Source organism: Megascapheus bottae, chromosome 26, assembly GCF_031878675.1.
Source record: "Megascapheus bottae isolate mThoBot1 chromosome 26, mThoBot2.hap1, whole genome shotgun sequence".
Classification (NCBI taxonomy): domain Eukaryota; kingdom Metazoa; phylum Chordata; class Mammalia; order Rodentia; family Geomyidae; genus Megascapheus; species Megascapheus bottae.
Window position 1 is genome coordinate 2,100,252 of NC_143534.1, and position 17,260 is coordinate 2,117,511.

General features: G+C 49.7%; 1 protein-coding gene and 1 pseudogene across 1 annotated transcript in view; one reads left to right on the top strand and one right to left on the bottom strand.

Moving 5' to 3' along the window:
- The window catches only part of Heatr1 (HEAT repeat containing 1), a 36,598-nt gene that overhangs the window by 876 nt on the left and 18,462 nt on the right, over positions 1-17,260 (bottom strand). Inside the window, exons 20-43 of the mRNA XM_090318778.1 lie at positions 16,310-16,479; positions 15,870-16,028; positions 14,961-15,203; positions 14,275-14,406; positions 12,373-12,476; positions 12,099-12,242; positions 11,207-11,325; positions 11,007-11,128; positions 9,991-10,119; positions 9,210-9,440; positions 8,889-9,015; positions 8,316-8,476; positions 7,001-7,047; positions 6,518-6,641; positions 4,835-4,975; positions 4,212-4,501; positions 3,979-4,129; positions 3,187-3,345; positions 2,971-3,105; positions 2,753-2,857; positions 2,491-2,659; positions 1,796-1,950; positions 1,019-1,177; positions 67-175 (exon numbers count right to left, since the gene is read on the bottom strand). Of these exons, the coding sequence (XP_090174904.1) occupies positions 67-175; positions 1,019-1,177; positions 1,796-1,950; positions 2,491-2,659; positions 2,753-2,857; positions 2,971-3,105; positions 3,187-3,345; positions 3,979-4,129; positions 4,212-4,501; positions 4,835-4,975; positions 6,518-6,641; positions 7,001-7,047; positions 8,316-8,476; positions 8,889-9,015; positions 9,210-9,440; positions 9,991-10,119; positions 11,007-11,128; positions 11,207-11,325; positions 12,099-12,242; positions 12,373-12,476; positions 14,275-14,406; positions 14,961-15,203; positions 15,870-16,028; positions 16,310-16,479 (3,585 nt within the window). The remainder of the gene's footprint in view (positions 1-66; positions 176-1,018; positions 1,178-1,795; positions 1,951-2,490; positions 2,660-2,752; positions 2,858-2,970; positions 3,106-3,186; positions 3,346-3,978; positions 4,130-4,211; positions 4,502-4,834; positions 4,976-6,517; positions 6,642-7,000; positions 7,048-8,315; positions 8,477-8,888; positions 9,016-9,209; positions 9,441-9,990; positions 10,120-11,006; positions 11,129-11,206; positions 11,326-12,098; positions 12,243-12,372; positions 12,477-14,274; positions 14,407-14,960; positions 15,204-15,869; positions 16,029-16,309; positions 16,480-17,260) is intronic.
- LOC150045837 (large ribosomal subunit protein uL15 pseudogene) lies at positions 13,287-13,952 on the top strand (annotated as a pseudogene).

Below are 17,260 nucleotides of genomic sequence, written 5' to 3' on the forward strand. Positions count from 1 at the left end.
CTGCAGTCTCACCGCACGCGCACGCACGCAAGCACACCCACTATTAACAGGCTAGGAATTAATTACCTTCCATCAATTCTGCCAGGAAAGGAATGGATTCTGGTAGCAGGACAATGTAATTCTCCTTCAGCTTTTCTGCCAGTGCCAACACAGTAAGCAAGGCTGCAAACCTCACCTGGAGGAATAAGAGAGGGTGCTTTTACCTCCGAGCGCTAAGTTTCCTGCCTAGGGCCTAAAGTGGCTGCACACAAGCTCCTTTCCTGCTAGATGTCATTTCCTGCAGTTGTTTCTCCTTGTGATTCCACCACAGAACAGCAGCTCACCCATTTGTGACCATCTGGGATGGGCTTAACATTAAAAAAAAAAATTTCTCCCAAAATGCACATCCACCCCTGAAGCTTATTTCATGGCATTTTCCTTTACAATGAAACAATGAGGTCAGGTGTTGGTGGCTCACATCTGTAATCCTAGTTATCCAGGAGACTGAGATCTGAGGATTGCTGTTCAAAGCCAGCCCAGGGAGAAAAGTCCCCATAAGACCATCAACCACTCAAAAACTGCAATTTATGTATGAGAGAGGCACCAGGGTTTCAGATTTGAGAGAGCATCAGATCAGTGTCACAGTTTCTACTTGCTAACCAATGTTACAAACTCGAGTGAATCCTGTAACTCAAGTATTTTGGTCTGTTTTAGCACCTTGTGCCTACTGCATACAAAGAGCCCCGCACCCTCCCCGCAACTCAGGGCACAGTGGCATTCAAGGGACACCAGACCCAAGCAATGAGTGCATGCGTTACCGAAGGCTCAAGGGATCTAGAAAGTAACACTTCTATCTCTATGTCACTTTTAGGAGTGCTATTGTTTATAAATTAACCAGGAAGGAAAAAGAAGAAACGCCGTGGCTTGAGATTCTGTGAGACCCATGGACAGACCTCTCATACAGTCGCCAGAGGTGGCGACCTTCCCTGCTAGTGGCCTGGGACCCTCCTGAGGGCCCCTCGCTGTGGGCTGGCCTCACCTTAGGTGAGGAGTCTCGAGTCTTCAGCAGAATCTGATAGTTCAGGGGTTTCCACAGAGAGTCGTCAGCCATGGCCACGGAGAACTGTGCAATGCAGGGTATCAGGTGCGTGGTCACCCGCTCCTGGAATTGCTCCTCTCCGCCCAGCCTGTTTTCCAGCTGTGAAGAGTGACCCAAGGACTCTGAGAACAGGCTCAACTGTGTCCTTCTGTTAGAAAACATTGAGGCCAGGCAGTGGTAGCCCATGCCTGTAATCCTAGCTACTCGGAGAGGTGAGATCTGAGGACTGAGGTTCAAAGCCAGCCCAGGCAGGAAAGCCCATGAAACTCTTATCTCCAATTAACCATCAGAAGACCACAAGTGACACCGTGGCTCAAGAGGTGGAGTGCCAGAGTGTCCACCTTGAGTGAAAGAGCTCAACAAAACCATACCCAATGCATAAATAGTATTCTACTGTCGGTCAGGGCAGCAGGCTCAGAAATCAGGCCCTTGTAGGACTAGAACTCAGTGTCAATTCTCCAGAAGGTTCTGGCGCAGCCACACCCTGAGACATGGGTGGCGAGGCCGATAGGTTAACATCTTAAATTGGTAATTTGAACAGAAGACCTTACGTTTTCTTTTTGAAAAATTCAAAAGGTAAACCGTGGGCTCCAGTCAGGTCTACGACAAATCCATTTTAAGAGAAAATGTCAGGGAAGAGCCCTGCATCCTTAACATTAAGCAGACCTGTCTCTGAAGAAAAGCCTGCCTGGCGGCGGGGGCGGGGGCGGGGCTCACCTGGTCCACCAGAGGCATCATCAAGGCTTCGGCGCGCTCCTTGCTGAGGAAGTGCTGGGTGTCGTAGAGGAAGATCTTATGCAGACAGTCCAAGATGAACTGCAGCAGCAGGCAGCACTTCTCGGGATCATGTTCCGAGTCAAAAAACGCCTCATCTGTCCAGGGGAAGAGGGAGAAGCACCCAAACCCAGTCACCATCTAACGGCAACGGCTAATGTGAAACCCTACTGAGATTCGGAAACGATCCAGAAATCCTAAGATGAAAGCAGATCACAAAATCACAGGGGAGCGGTGTCCTCGGGGCCCGCTGTGGTCCTGATGCTCCGTCTAGCACGTCAAGTTACCTCCTCTGGCGCTGCTCACCAGCACAGCACAGACCCACCTTCCTTTTTCTTCCAGTGCTGGGGACTGAACCCCTGGCCTTGTATGCTCGACAGAACAACGCTATACCTCAGCCCTAGCTTAAGCGTGTGAAGTTACTTCCTAGGGTAAGTCCAACTCCCACTTATTCTTTCTACGGAGTCAGAAGGTTCCTGCTTCCTTTCCATCAAGCTAAAACACAGCTCCAGGTCTGACAGTAAAGCGGAGAATTCTCCTTAGCAGAGACTTTAGCATCTGTTTCAGAGTCCTGTCCGGGCGTCCGCGTGGGCTGTCAGATGCCGGCGAGGGCACGGCTGATGGCGGGGCCTTCCTACCTGTTTTGGAGATGTTCACCTGGTTCAGGGTATCTGCAAAGGGCTTGACTAAGTGCCCTGCAAACAGAGTGAACAGGCCTTTCAGCTTGTCGGCAACGCGGTCAGCCAGGTTGAAGAAGGTCAGCAGCCTGTCCCTCGGGGCGTTTTCTGTTTTGGCCCAGTCGAACAGCTAAAATCACAAGCCCGGCTCAGTGTCCCCTCTCAGGCCATCATCACAACCCCCCTCGGCCTCCCGCAGGCGGCACCGAGGGAGAAGGCTCACCTTGAAGAAGAGGGGTCTGAACGTGGCCTCCGAGAGCTTCACCACCATGGCCACGAGGCAGGCGATGATGTGGCCCTCCGCCTCCCCCACTTCCTGCAGGTCATTCTGCAAATGCAGGGACACGGGTGAGCCAGGGCAGAGGCGGGCAGAGCAGAGCAGGGGCCTGTGGTCAGGTCCTGCCCTGGCCCCCAACCTGGGAGCCCGGAGGACCAGCTCACCTCCGAGTGCTGCGCCCGGAAGTCCAGCGCCTCCAAGAAGAAGGTGGTCAGCTGAGACTGGTGGGACAGGAGCTCTTCCTTCTTCATCACCCCGACGTGCTCTTGCAAGATGCTCATGAACGGGCCCATGCGATCCTGCCACACACGGGAGACACAGCTTCACAATGCACGCCCCTCGCGGGCGGCCCCACGGAGGCGGGCGGCACGGGAGCTCACCTTCCAGGTCCTCCTTATCTCCTTGTAGGTTTTGTTAATGGCTGGCAGGAGAACGCGGGGTGCGAGTCTGGTGGCCAGGGTCTTTTTAAGAGACGTGAGACGAATGCTAGCCTGGGAGGCAGAGCCCATTTCACGAGTGACTTTCTCCAGGTGAATCACCTAGGGGACAGAAGGACGGGAGGAGGGGTCACGGGTCCACGGACAGCACACTCCTGGAAAGGCTTGGTGGTCGGGGGAGCCACCCCCAGTGCACTGCAGCACACAGCCGAGCGAGGGCACCCCAGCCACACACAGGACTCCTTCTAAAGCCATCTCTGAATAGCTATAGATAAAACTGGGCAAAGCTGGCATGGAGGCACGCGTGTGCAATCCCAGCTACACGGAGGCAAGAAGGTGTTGAGTTCCAGGCCAGCCGGGGCAAAGCTGGCAAGACCCTATCTCAAAAAAACAAAACATAAACAAAAGGGCTGGGGGCGCAGCTCAAATAGCAGAGCATCAGAGATGCCAGCGATGCCACCCGCCCACGGTGCGTGGACCAGCCTCCCAGCTGCAGCGCCAGAATTCCAGCACACAGGAGCCTGAGGATGCAGGAATCCTTCACACTCCCATTTCCACACTAACAGGTGGCCCTGCCTGCCCCTGGGCACAGTTGAAGAGAAGAGCTGCAGTGAGAAGCGACTCCGCCGGTTGCAAGTGGAAGCGGAAGCAGGCGCAAGCCAAGGCAAGGGCCAGATGGGCAGTCCTTGGCACCTGCTGCCATCCGGGTGGCACGGCGGGGTTGCCAACGCTTACCTGGCAGAGAATCCCTTCCAGGTAGGGGCTGATGAAGTGCGGGAGAGTCTCCACCACCTTGTGCAGGGCGGCCAGCGCACTGAGCAGGCAGACCTCGCTGTGGACCAGCTGGCTGGTGCTCTTCACGGCTGCCAGCAGCGACGGCATCAGGCTAGCAAGAAAGAGCCCGCCTTAGAGGGACTTCAAAGCCACGGTGGCTGGCGCGGCTCCTGCGCCCCGCGTCCGGGCCCTACCTGGGAAGCTGCGGGATGGCCAGTGCCTCCAGCGTGGACGCGACCTCTGCGATGCACAGCAGCGCGCTTCCCAGCACGTTCTTCTCCTCCTCCTGCTCCGGGGCAATCAGCGCCACCGCAGTCGTGAGCACTGGCACAAAATGCTCCTGGTTCTCTGCACCGAAGTTCTTGCATAACAGCTTCAGGGTGTACAGGGCTGTCTGCCTGTTGATTGCTTGCTCTTCTTCAGCCTCCTTCCTGTGCTGCACCATGGCCAGAAGGACTGGAACCAGCTTGAGGAAGCGGTGAACCTGCAGAGGACCCAGTCCGCCAGTCCATTTCCCACGCGCTCCGTGTGAGACAAGCAAGGCACAAGTCAGCCTGAGGGGCCTGAGGCACGGCGCTACACGCAGAGGCGTTTGCCTCCCTGTCGTCCTGTCCCCCATCAGCTGTGTTCCGGCAGGAACGGCCCAAGTGATGGCCACAGCTAAGGACTGTACTGGGCCGAAGTCCAGCCTGGAACTTCCACAACACAGCTCTACTACATTCAGATAACAACCCACTGCGCTGGGAGCCTGCAGACACTTGGGGAGTCGAATGCAGCTTGTCAAGGAAGAGCAGGAGGTAAGAGGATCTTTACTCACGGTTCTCCTCTGCCAGGATGCACTGTGCTGCAGTTTGTTGTTTAAAAGATCCAGGGCCTTTCGGCGGACAGAGGGCAGAGGGTTGCCTACCAGCCCTTTAAGCACAGTAATGAACGTCTCTGTGGGTAGCAAGGCATTGACCTGTAGGGTTCCACATTTAACAAGAAAAGGAGAAAAAGAGGTCACATTATTATTATTACTACTACTACTGTTATTATTATTGCCAGTCCTGGCTTAAACTCTGTAAGCCAGGACCTGAGCTCTGTCCTTGGACTTTCTCAAGGCTAGAGCTCTACCACTTGAGCCACAGCTCCACTTCCAGCTTTTTCTATGTATGTGGTGCTGAGGAATGGAACCTGGCTGGGTCTTTGGGCATGCTGGGCAGGCACTCTACCACTAGGCCAAACGCCTGGCTCACACGATTACTTTTGTGATAGATTATTATGCAGCGCAGTCAGCCTGCAGCCTCCCGACAGCCCTGCGTGGACGACAGTTTGCTGCCTGTCTCTGGTACCCAGATACTCATCCGCACTTTCCTGTGTAACTGTTACATAACCTTCAGGTAGTCCTCTCTGAAGTAAAACCCAACCACCATCAACTCTGATGCGGAGAACAGGGGAGCTGCTCAGTTAAACAGTGACCCTAATCTCGTTTATGTAACATTCTTATGTTACTCTGCTTCGCAGTGGAGCTGTATACATTACATGACTTAATATTACGACCATCAGACTCATGAAGCATGTATTTCCCTGGTAACATCTCCCTCCGTTCCCCCCCAGTTAAGTTTTATTTCTAATCACCAAGAGATTCTCTTCAAGAAAACCAGAGCCTTGCTTAAGACAAGGTATTGTTGTTGTTGTTGTTTTTTTTTTTTTTTTGCCAGTCCTGGGCTTAAGCTCAAGGCCTGAGCACTGTCCTTGGATTTTTCTCAAGGCTAGAGCTCTACCACTTGAGCCTCAGCACCACTTCTGACTTTTTCTAAGTATGTGGTACCAAGGAATTGAACCCAGGTCTTCATGCATGCTAGGCAAGCACTCTACCACTAGGCCAAACTCCCAGCCCCGTATTGCTGTTTTTATTTATTTATTTATTTTTGCCAGTCCTGGGGCTTGAGCTCAGGGCCTGAGCACTGTCCTTGGGTTTTCTCAAGGCTAGAGCTCTACCACTTGAGCCTCAGCACCACTTCCGGCTTTTTCCTATGTATGTGGGGTACCAAGGAATTGAACCCGGATCTTTGTGCATGCTAGGCAGGCACTTTACCACTAGGCCAAACTCCCAGCCCAGTATTGCTGTTTTTAAGGTAAAACATAAGGCTAAATAATTTTGCGCGGATGTTGAAAACCAGTGACGAAACACAAGAATTACAAAATGAGAGCTGGGCACGGTTGGCTCACTCTGTAATCCCAGCTAGCTACTCCAGAGGCTGAGATCCAAGGATCACGGTTCAAAGCCAGCCCAGGCAGCAACGTCTGTGAGACTCCTACCAAGTAACCACCAAAAGGCAGAAAGAACTGTGCTCAGGTGGCAGAGTCTTCGCCTTAGCCTGAGTACAAAAGCTCAGGAACAGTACCCAGACCTCAGTTCAAACTCCAACACAGGAAACAACCACAAAAACCCCAAAACCACAACCAAAAAACCTAAGGGAAAACAAGGTTCAGCAATCATGGGGGGAGCGGAACTCGCCTTATCCAGCATGTCGTATGCTTTGCTGAGGAGCGCGCGCCAGAACTTGGCAGTGAGTTTGTCGGCGTTCTTTTCTGCAGACTGGGCTACGGTGTTGATGTACCCGAGCACTGTTTCTAACAACCTAAGAGCGGAGACACGGGCAGCAGCAGACACCATTAAAGCGTACCCATCTCATCCCGTGTATGACGCCCTCCAACGGAAAGGCCATGGGGTAACTGGGTACTGGATGGTTTCAGGAGTTGTGCAGAAGGATAGGAGAAATGCCATGAAGCCAGCTTGAAAGTTAGCAGCTGTTACACTCTCATAAGAGGGTCCCCTACGCTTGGAAAATGTTCTCTGAGGTACTCAAGGAAAAAGGCAAGCTGTGCACACTGCATTTCAAATGGCTCCGAGACAGCGGGAAGACCCACTGGCCTTGCAGCTCTTCCTGCCCCAAGTGTGCTATCACTTCCAATGAGAAGTAGAAACAAGCAAACGTACCTCTGTTCAAGGCCTTTGAAGATCTGAGGACCCCCGCTCTCAACCACCTAAGTGTAAGAAGGCTCCATTAGCACAAGAGGAGTGGTGACCGTCGCCTGGGAAGCCAGCACGCTCCACCCCACTCCCCATGGCTCTGACACGGCTCATAGTCAGCGGCCCGCCACCCTTCAGGGTCGTCCCAAACCCAACGCCGCTCTACCTCATATCTATTTGTAGTGCTTTACAGCACAACAAAGATTCGGGAAAATATAAGCATACGGACAGACAACCCTTACTTGCACCCACTTAAGTTTTATGAAATGCTCCTTTGTTAGTCCACATGAATTGAGTAAGATCCTCTTTTTTCCAAGTTGTCTTCTGTGCCCTTGAATAGCTTGGACGTTTCTTTATCGTGTTAGTATAAGCTTTAGGTATTTGAACTCAGGGTCATGCGCCTTCACTTTTTTTGCTTAAGGCTGGTGCTCTACCACTTGAGCCCCCGCTCGTCTTTGGCTTTTTGGTGATTAGCTGGAGAAGTCTCATGAGCTTCCTGCCCAGGCCTGCTTGAAATAGCAATCCTTCAACGTCAGCCTTATCTGATGCTGTCAGCATTCTACACTGCTGTACAGGACGACGACTCCTTGCCTGTCCTCGCTGCCCGCCTGCCACCTCAATAGTCTTAAGTCCTGAAAGTCAGCTCATCCTGCTTCTACTCGGCTTTGTATGACTGGCATTGGGATCGGCATCCTCTTCTCTCTCTCTGTCTTTTTTGGCCAGTCTTGGGCCTTGAGCTCAGGGCCTGAGCACTGTCCTTGGGCTTTCTCAAGGCTAGAGCTCTACCACTTGAGCCTCAGCACCACTTCTGGCTTTTTTTTCCATGTATGTGGTACCGAGGAATTGAACCCGGGTCTTCATGCATGCTAGGCAAGCACTCTACCACTAGGCCAAACTCCTGGCCCCACGGCATCCTCTTCTTGAGGTGCACTGGGGGGCTGCTCATGTTCACGTGTGGCCAGCTGAGGTGTCAGGTGACACATAGACACTTGGTGTTCCAGTTCTGAGTGCCATGAATGATAAATACTGTTACAGACAGCTCATAGGTGACCTGGGGTGCCCAGATTTATAGATGTGTGCTGAGTATTTACTGCCAAAAAATCAAGTGCTCTACCATCAGGCGTGGACTTTCACGGTGACAGGCCTTTCGGTTCTATCAGCATCAATGGCACACTATTTCTATTTTCATGAAACATCTGACACGCTATTTTTTCAGTTTACAACAGATCCTTTAACAGCAATAAGATCCCTTCATCATAGATACATTTAGGGAAAACCTCACCTTTTTAAGGAAACTATTGGAAGCCAGGAGCTGAGCCATGAAGGACACGGACAGAAACTTAAAGTGCCGCAGCTGCTTGCTGGTGTGCGTGTCTACGTTGAAGACCTGCAGTGCATCTTCTTGGATTTCTTTCTTCACAGAGCCTGCCTTGTGGGGGGTCTCTGGAAAACAGATGAAAATCTCACTTGCCCCCAACCCGACTCCTCAGCACAACGAGCCTTCAACAACGATGCTGAGGAGATGCAACGCTGCACAGAAATTTGCTCAGCTAGAGCACTCTGCGGTTCCCACACATGCGTTCTTTTCTTGTAAATGCATCCACCAGTATTCTAATGGGAAGCTCGCTGCCCACAACCCCTCCAGAGTGGACACCTCCCGTGACACTCCACTGTCAACATGAGTGCAAGGCGCAGAACGTGAAGCAGCGTATGAGAACTACTTTGTGTGGGATGCGGGGAAGAATACAATCGCTTACACAAATGGAAACCCTTAGCATACCTATAAAGACACACCGGGACCCCTCTTTTCTTCATGCCCTCGGAGGACCGTGACCAGCATCCGATTTGCACTCACCTTCCTTTTCCTCTGGTAACTTCACCAAGTACTGGAGAACATTCATCAGGCTTTGCAGCTGATGCTGGACCCCGAACTCACAACATACTGAGATCCAAAATTCCGTATCCGCCTCCAACACAGCATCCTGCATGCAGAGAGAGGGGAAGATGGCAAAATGCACCCTCCGATGTGCACCGCCGAGGCCCGCTCCCCAGCCTCCCCAGCCTCGAGTTGGCGCTGTGTCCGTGCGTGCTTGCATGGTGAACGCTGCGGTGGTGTCCAGTATGTTCAGAGAGACTCTGCCTGGAGCGTCCTGCCGAGCCCGCCCGCCCTGCTGACCTTTTCTCCACAGGCGGCCACCAGCACGGTCTTGGTGACGTACTGCTCAAAGAGCAGCGCGAGGAGAACCCACAGGAACTTGTCTGCCCCGAGCGTGTCCACCAGCTCGACCAGGATGGGCAGGCGCCGGTGCTCAGGCACGTGCGGCAGCGCGTCCACGAACACGCTGATGATCTTCACCGCAATCCCTTCCACGTTCCTCGTGACTTCCGTGGAGTCTCCGTGGTCAGACTGCAAAGGAGTGGGAACAAGCCTCGAGTGAGCAGATGGCACCTTCTGTGCAGGCAGGTGGCTGAGGGGACAGGAGTGTGAACCGAGAGGCACACCCCGGGGCTCATCTGCACAAAACCCCGTGCACGGATGCCGGAGGGAGGCGTGGATACCGCATGTGCCTGGGGTCCTGGGAAGGACCGAAGCAGGCCGAGCACAGAAGAGGCCAAGTGTTTCCTGCTGCTTTGGCATTCAATCCATGTTACTCTGGTACCGTGCTCAATGAAAGCGAGAGCAAATGACCGAGTCAATGCTCGCATGAAAAATCCCCGCCCTCCACTTCTCAATTCCTGCTGCCCATCCAATTGCCTGGTGACACGTACCCAGCCTTGCCCACCCCAGGCCTCTCCTCCTCCACCAACGGCAGGAAGAAACAACAGTATTTGTAAGAAACCTTGTTAGTCTCACTATTCTCCAGTTTAGGAGGCACAAGTACAAGGACACTTCAGGAAGTGCCACTAATGGGTACATTGCAGAAGTGACAAAAGAGTAATAAACTCAGACGCCTTACCTGAATAAGTGCTGGAATGACCATCTTCACTGTCTTGCTAATAACTTGAAAACTGTAAGCATCATCTAAGCGCATCACATTGGCTCCCATGAAAGTAAAAATAGACATGATGTTGTGTAGAACTTTATCCTTAAAAAAAAAAAAAAAAAAAAAAAAAAAAGGACATTTTTTGGTATAATTTTGTTTCAGATACCAACAATTAATTACAAAACATGAATAAAATGAAGAATATCTTGGTTTAAAAACAGGCCAGAAAGAAAACAGAACAGGCCAGAAGCCTGGTTAGCACTCAGTGGTGGGGTACATGTCGGGTTCAATTCCCTGCACTGGCAAAAATCAATCCATCCATCAATGGAAGTGGGCTAGACCATTTAAACAATCTGCAAAGAAAATATACAAATGGTTTGGGAATGTTGCCTAGCACGTGTGAAGCCCTGGTTTGATATCCTCAGTACCACAAAAACAGGAAAAGTTGGAAGTGGCGCTGTGGCTCAAGTGGTGGACTAGCCTTGAGCAAAACACGCTCAGGAACAGTGCCTAGGCCCTGAGTTCAAGCCCCAAGATTGGCAAAAAAAAAAAAAAAAAAGGAAAACATACAAATGGCCAAAGCATACAAACACACGTAAAACATCTATGTATAGGACAAGATACTCAACAACATTTTAGTTGAAGAATTATAGAATCAAAATGATAAGACGCCACTTCACATTTGCTAGGATCACTGTAATAAAAAGGACAGTAATGAGGGTCGGCCAGGACATGGCTCACACACGATGCAGGGGAAATGGCGGAGCTCTCACTCCTCCAGCTATTAAGAGACAGACCGAGAATCCCAGCACTGCTGGAGGATAATGAGCTGATTCTTCTGGGCTTCTTCGCAATGAAACCAGGGTCTCACACGGGCTGGAAAGTGCTCTAGCAGTGAGTGAGACTCCAACACCATAGCCTCAAGAACAGCTCTCAGAATGTGCCAACACACTTGTAGGCAAGCAAGACCTCTCACCACGAGCACTCACCGGGAATATTCCGGCAGCAGTACCCAGAAGTAACAGGGCATGGTGGTGGGTTTGTGGCATCTCTGAAAGTCGGATGCACTGGACAATCAGCTCCACGTTGAACTTCTCGGCATCCACAACATCTGCAGGGTGAGAATGGCAGTGTTAGCAGCAGACACAAACACACGAGCAGACAGCTTCTGCTACCAACCAGCACGCACCTTTAGGTATCCTGCCACCATCTGGGGATAGCTTCTGGCAGATGTTGAGCAGACAACTAAGAATTAACTGCTTGGTGTATTCCATGTTCCCCTGCTCTGGTGACTTGGGCTCTAAACACCTTCAGGGTGCACAGAAGAAAAAGGATGACAAAACTGTCATGACACTCACCACCATTCAGAGCTCACAGTCAACAAGGAGTAGCTAAAATAATACCAGTAACTAAACAGAAATGAAACACTAACTTAAGCATAGTAAGGTCTCCAGATAAGATGTAAGATCTGTAATTCCAGTTTTTTCTCATCCGGATAATTCTCTCTCTTCTTCATGGTCCTTTCAATTATACTATTTAGAATCTTACCGGACAACTTGGAAAGTTACTGTGCTTTTGCATGACAGTGTGCCTCTCAATTCAGTGGCATACTCTCCACATAGCTATCTAATAATTTACTTCTAAAAAACCTTTCACAGGTGTCACACTGTGTCTTACAGTATAAGAAACACAGTCCAGGGACCATACTGGAAGTTAAGGTGAGTGGTCACCTAGCTATTCTTTTCCTTTTTTATTTTTGGCAGTCCTGGGGCTTAAACTCAGGGCCTGAGCACTGTCCTTGGGCTTTCAAGGTTAGCGCTCTACCACGTGAGCCACAGCACCACTTCTAGCTTTTTCTATGTCTGTGGTGCCGAGGAACTGAACCCGGGTCTTCAAGCGAGCTAGGTAAGCCCTCTACCACCAGGCCAAGCTCCCACCCTCACCTAGCTACTCTTACAACTTTCAACTATAGGACCTTGCTTTTTCATTCAATTATAAATAAAATGTGCAGAAGAGACAAAACAAAGCAGACAACTCATCAAATTCTTATGATGTCACAGCTCCAAACCAAGCATCGTTACCTCGATAGCAAGTTAAAAAGAGTTGGTATGAGTATCTGGGGGCTTTTGAGCTTCTTCTTGTGCTGCAGTAGTTCGAGGATGAGCGTTACTCTCTGCCAGTATGAGCCTCCAACTTCCTGGACAGATTCAACATCTTGTGACTTTCTGGGCAACAGAGGAGAGAAAAGGTTGAGATGCAGACATGATGAGTGTTATGAGGAAAGTATGGTACCTGACGCATTAAGAATGGGCCCCCATGAGACAAGCACGCGCTCACAGCAGTCACAGCTCTTACTTCTGTTGCATTTTTTGCCGCCTTGTTTGCTGGACAGTGCCCAAGGATTTGGCTTTATCTGGTGGCTCTAGCTCTATTCTGATTTGTTCAGAGTTAACGGAAATCTGAAATATGAAAAAAGAAAGACTGATGTTATAAACAAGAGACATGATAGAGGCATATATGTCTTCTGTTGCCACTCCACAACCAGCCAAAGATAAATGTCAGTGACAAGGTATGTCCTCCAGCTTGGCTGGCCACTGACATGGAGAAGGGAGGGATTTCAGCCAACAGTTTCCTTTTCAGACAGTCCCTTTGGGACTGATCTTAGTTCAGTCAGCACTGAATCATCTCCACACTGCACTCAAAGCCTGTTAACCAGGTGTTACCTTCCACTGTAATTTTCACCAAAATTTCTTGATTTTCGGGGTCTGTGTCTAACCCCAGGCCTACCATTTTGATCCTATTATCTTACTATATGACCTCCAGAAAAACTGTAAGAGGACTCCAAACCGCCCTGCACTAGACATACCGTGATTTCTACTCTGGATTCATTTTCAGTGGGATTGTCTGGCTACGGCCCATCTGCTCTCTAGGGCATCCTGGATCTGCAGCGGTAGCCGGTGCTTTTCTGAGGTCACACAGCACCACCACCCAGCCATAATCATCACTTCAGAGAAGCCTCCACCCTGGCAGCTCCAGGGTCCAGATCAGACACACACGGTCACCGGGAAAGAGTGACGTGAGCACTCGTGCACATCACTGGAGTCTCTAGATTCAGAATGGGATCCGGAGAGCTCTTCCTTTAGAATGTTTCACACATCACAACTAAATATTTGCATGTTGACTCAAAATACACTTTAAGAAAGCCATAAACTATGATTGAGGACTAAAGTATTGCACAATACCAAGGAATTATTTTTTTTTTCAGATGTAATAATGGTATTGTAGACATAAGAAAATGACCCTTAAAAAAGGGGGATGTGTGACTCGGCCGCCGACATGCCATCCAGACTGAGGAAGACCCGGACACTTCAGGGCCACGTGAGCCCTGGCCACAGCTGCATCGGCAAACACCGGAAGCACCCAGGAGGACACGGTAATGCTGATGGTATCATCAAAACAGGATCAACTTATATCATCCAGGTTACTTTGGGAAAGTTGGTATGAGGCATTACCACTTAAAGAGGAATCAGAGCTTTTGTCCAACTGTTAATCTTGATTAAGTTGTGGACATTGGTCAGCGAGCACACAAGGGTAAATGCTGCCAAAAATAAGACTGGAGTTGCTCTTATCATTGATGTGGTTCGATTGGGCTGCTACAAAGTTCTGGGGAAAAAAGGAAAACTCCCTAAGCAGCCTGTCTTTGTGAAAGCCAAATTCTTCACAAGAGCCGAGGAGAAGATTAAGGGTGTTGGGGGTGCCTGTGTCTTGGTGGCTTGAAGCCACACTGGATTTCATTAAATGCTCACTTTCTTTCAAAAAAAAAAATGCATATTGATGTACCGAGGAATACTAGAGTAAACTGATGCTTGAAATTTAAAATCTTCAGCAAAAAAGAGGAAGAACAAAAAGCTGAGCAAATGGGATAAAAATTTGAAAGCTACTGAATCTTGATACTAGGATTTCACCACGCTGTATTTTCAAAAATCCCAAAACCAAAATAGCCAGGCAGTGTCATGATGTTAGCTAGGTTTCAATCAATGGCAATTTCCTGATCCCTCCTTCTCTAACACAGAGCTACTATGGGGCCTTTCACACCCATAGCCCTGGCAGATCACACCCAATGTGGGGAAGAGCTTGGTTTTAAACTTATGGTCTGCTTTTCCCTAAGTCTCTTTAGTGGTGAAAGGTGACCCTTTAAAGGGCACTTCAGGATAGTTAAATACAATAACTAGGAAGAGACTAAACTAACAAACTCACCCCTTTAAACACGCTGCTCACAGTCTGAGCACAGGAGGTATTTGTACAGTTCACCAGGAGGTCAAACAACATGCACAGAAGTTTCTGCTGGACCTTTTCATCTGATACAGCTGCAAAGAATGGCTTTGTAATCTGAAGAGTAGAAGAAAACCAAATTAATTCAACGAGTTTGAGCTCCAAAGACTCAAAAGACAGGACAGTATTTTCTCTCACAACATAAAACCATTCCCTATTTCATTTTCTCATGAGAATGCAATTGTTTTTTATGACTCATGTATTCAGTTTTCCTGCACAATGGGTAACATGCATCATGTGGCTTTAAAACATGTCTAGTCCATGCTCATGCTTGTAATTCTAGCTACTTAGAAGGGTGAGATTTTCTGAGGAGTGCAGTTTGAAGCCAGCCTAGACAGACTAACCCAAGAGACTCTTCAATTAACCAACAAAGCACCTAAAGTAGAGATGTAGCTCAAGTGGTAGTGTCAGCACTGAATGAAAAAGCCAAGCAAAAGCAAAAGATCCTGAGTTCAAGCTTCAGTACCAGTATGGGCGCGCGCACACGCGCACACACACACACACACACACACACGCACGCACGCACGCACGCACGCACGCACGCACGCACAACTTCCATTACAAATCCTTAACTGCCTGAAGGAGATGTGTTCCTGAAGAAAGCCATTAACCTTTTCGAGGGCTGAGATCTGAACCGTTGGCATTCCGGGATGGAGTTCCTTCGTTGTGTGCACAGCTTTTATAAATGTGGCTAAGCTCTTGGGGTCCTTATGTAGAAGTGAAACCGAGTGTTCGTTGTATTTTCCCAGCGTGAGATGCAGAACAGTGGCCTCGTCTTTCAGGACAGCTGTGGGGTCCTTCTCAATCTTCTCTAGCAATCGGTCCACCAGGGGCAGCAGCTGGGAAAGCACCACCTACGATGGAGAGGTTGTTCTTATTAGTAAGGGCACCAGGCGATGCTGATGTTTCGTGGACTCTGCAAAGCTACCCTGTTGGAAGACAGGGACTTATCTGGGAGGAAAAGGCCCTGTGATGATGCGTGGGCGGAGGGTGGCTGGAACGCCCATGACAAGGCCTGCTCCTTCCTTCTCTTTCTCCAACAGGTCACCAGGGATGCCCAGAGCTCTGAACACTTCAGACAGGAGCTGAGAGCCAGTCTGAGCATTCAACACTCAGGGACAGAACTATAGAATATGACAACAGTTTACCAATTGCTAAAACACTGCTTTTCTCTGCGTTCCAGTTTCGAAGGAATCATTCACGTATGTGCAAATCATGATGTACTTGGAAAATGGACGCAAACTGAGTTCTTTCAGTAGGTTTTTAAAGCAATTAAAAAAATCAAGCTGATGATGAGACAGGGATAGCGCCCTTCATTTTAAAATCCAAGAAACTCAAAACACATGTTTCTGGTTCCCAGCATCCACTTGTCCCCTCACATTTCCTCCCCTAAATGATGCGGACAGTCGTCCGTGTGAGAGCACACACTGACTCCGCAGCTGGCCTCCCCACTCATGCGCAGCAAGGGTCGTTCTTGAGGAACCCCGCCGGCACACGACCGTCCACCTACTCACACGCACCTCACTGCTGACATCCCCCATTACTTTCAACAAGTCTTTTGCGATATACGATGGGCATTCGTATACACAGCGAAGCAGGGTTTTCAACGTTTCTGACAACTTCTGATGAGATTTTTGTTTCTTTTCTCTCTGTAGTTCGTCAAATAAAGTAGCCATATCCTAAAATACCAGAAAGAACAAAGGTTCATGAACTGTGAAGGCTAAATGTAGTAGACACAGGACAGTCTTCCTAAACCATGTGTTGCCTTTATTTTCTATGTACTTCCAACTGGGAAAGACTATCAAGCCCCAAGAGCTAGCTTACTAGAAGTTGGCTATGGTACTGCAACCATTAAAAATGGAGTAAAGGTAGTTACAGACAAAAGTTCCTAAGTTTAGCAACCGTGTGTCAGACCCCTGGCCTGACCCCCGGCCTGGCCTGCGGGCCCTGTGGAGTTTACCTGAACCACATAGGCGGGGTCTGAGGTGATCTCCTCTGCTTTGGGAACCAGGTGGTCTATGAGCAGCTGAAACGGCGCCGCCAGCTTGCTGAGGGCCTGGAGACATTGAAGGGCAGCCCGCCGCACTTCTTTTATGGGGCTACCCAGGTTTACAAGTAGAGACACCACCACTGAAACCAAAATCATACAACTCAAGTTGCACCCAAGGCACATGGCAAAGCTCTCCTTCCAGGGAGAAGCTGCAGCTCAGTGGTAGAGCACTTACCTGACTTGTGCAAAATCCCACCCTCAAAGACCCTTAGCATCACAAAAATACTCAAACTCAAACTCCCTTCTGAAGACTTCCACTACATACAGACTTACTATTCTAGAAGAACACAGGCCATCGATTCCCTGGCATAGTCTTTCACAAACACACTAAGAGTCTGGTTCACACCCTGCTGGCACCAACTGCCATCACATTTTCCAAGTGTTTTCCAACCAGCATCCAAGTTTCCCAACATACACCTAAAACGTATGCTTTTTTTTGGGGGGGGGTGGTTGGAAAGTGCTCATTTCCAAACTGGTAAGTAAAGTTCAGGTGGCTACAGCACAATGCAGTGACAAACCCATCCCTGCACATCCTCACAGGGACATGTCCTTTTGTGCATCAGTGGACACTGGTTCAAGAACATCCCCATCCCCTTCGGGCCCGGAGTGTAGCCTACCGGTGGAGTGCTTGCCTAGCATGCACGAAGACCCGGGTTCCATTCCTCCATACCACGTACATAGAAAAAAAGCCAGAAGTGTTTCTGGCTCAAGTGGTAGAGCTCTAGCCTTGAGAAAGTCCAAAGCCAGTGCTCAGGCCCTGAGCTCAAGGCCCAGGACTGGGGGGAAAAAAAAAAAAAAGAATATCCCCCATCCCCTACCCTTTCACAGAATTGGGAACAACAACAAAATCTAGAGTATCTT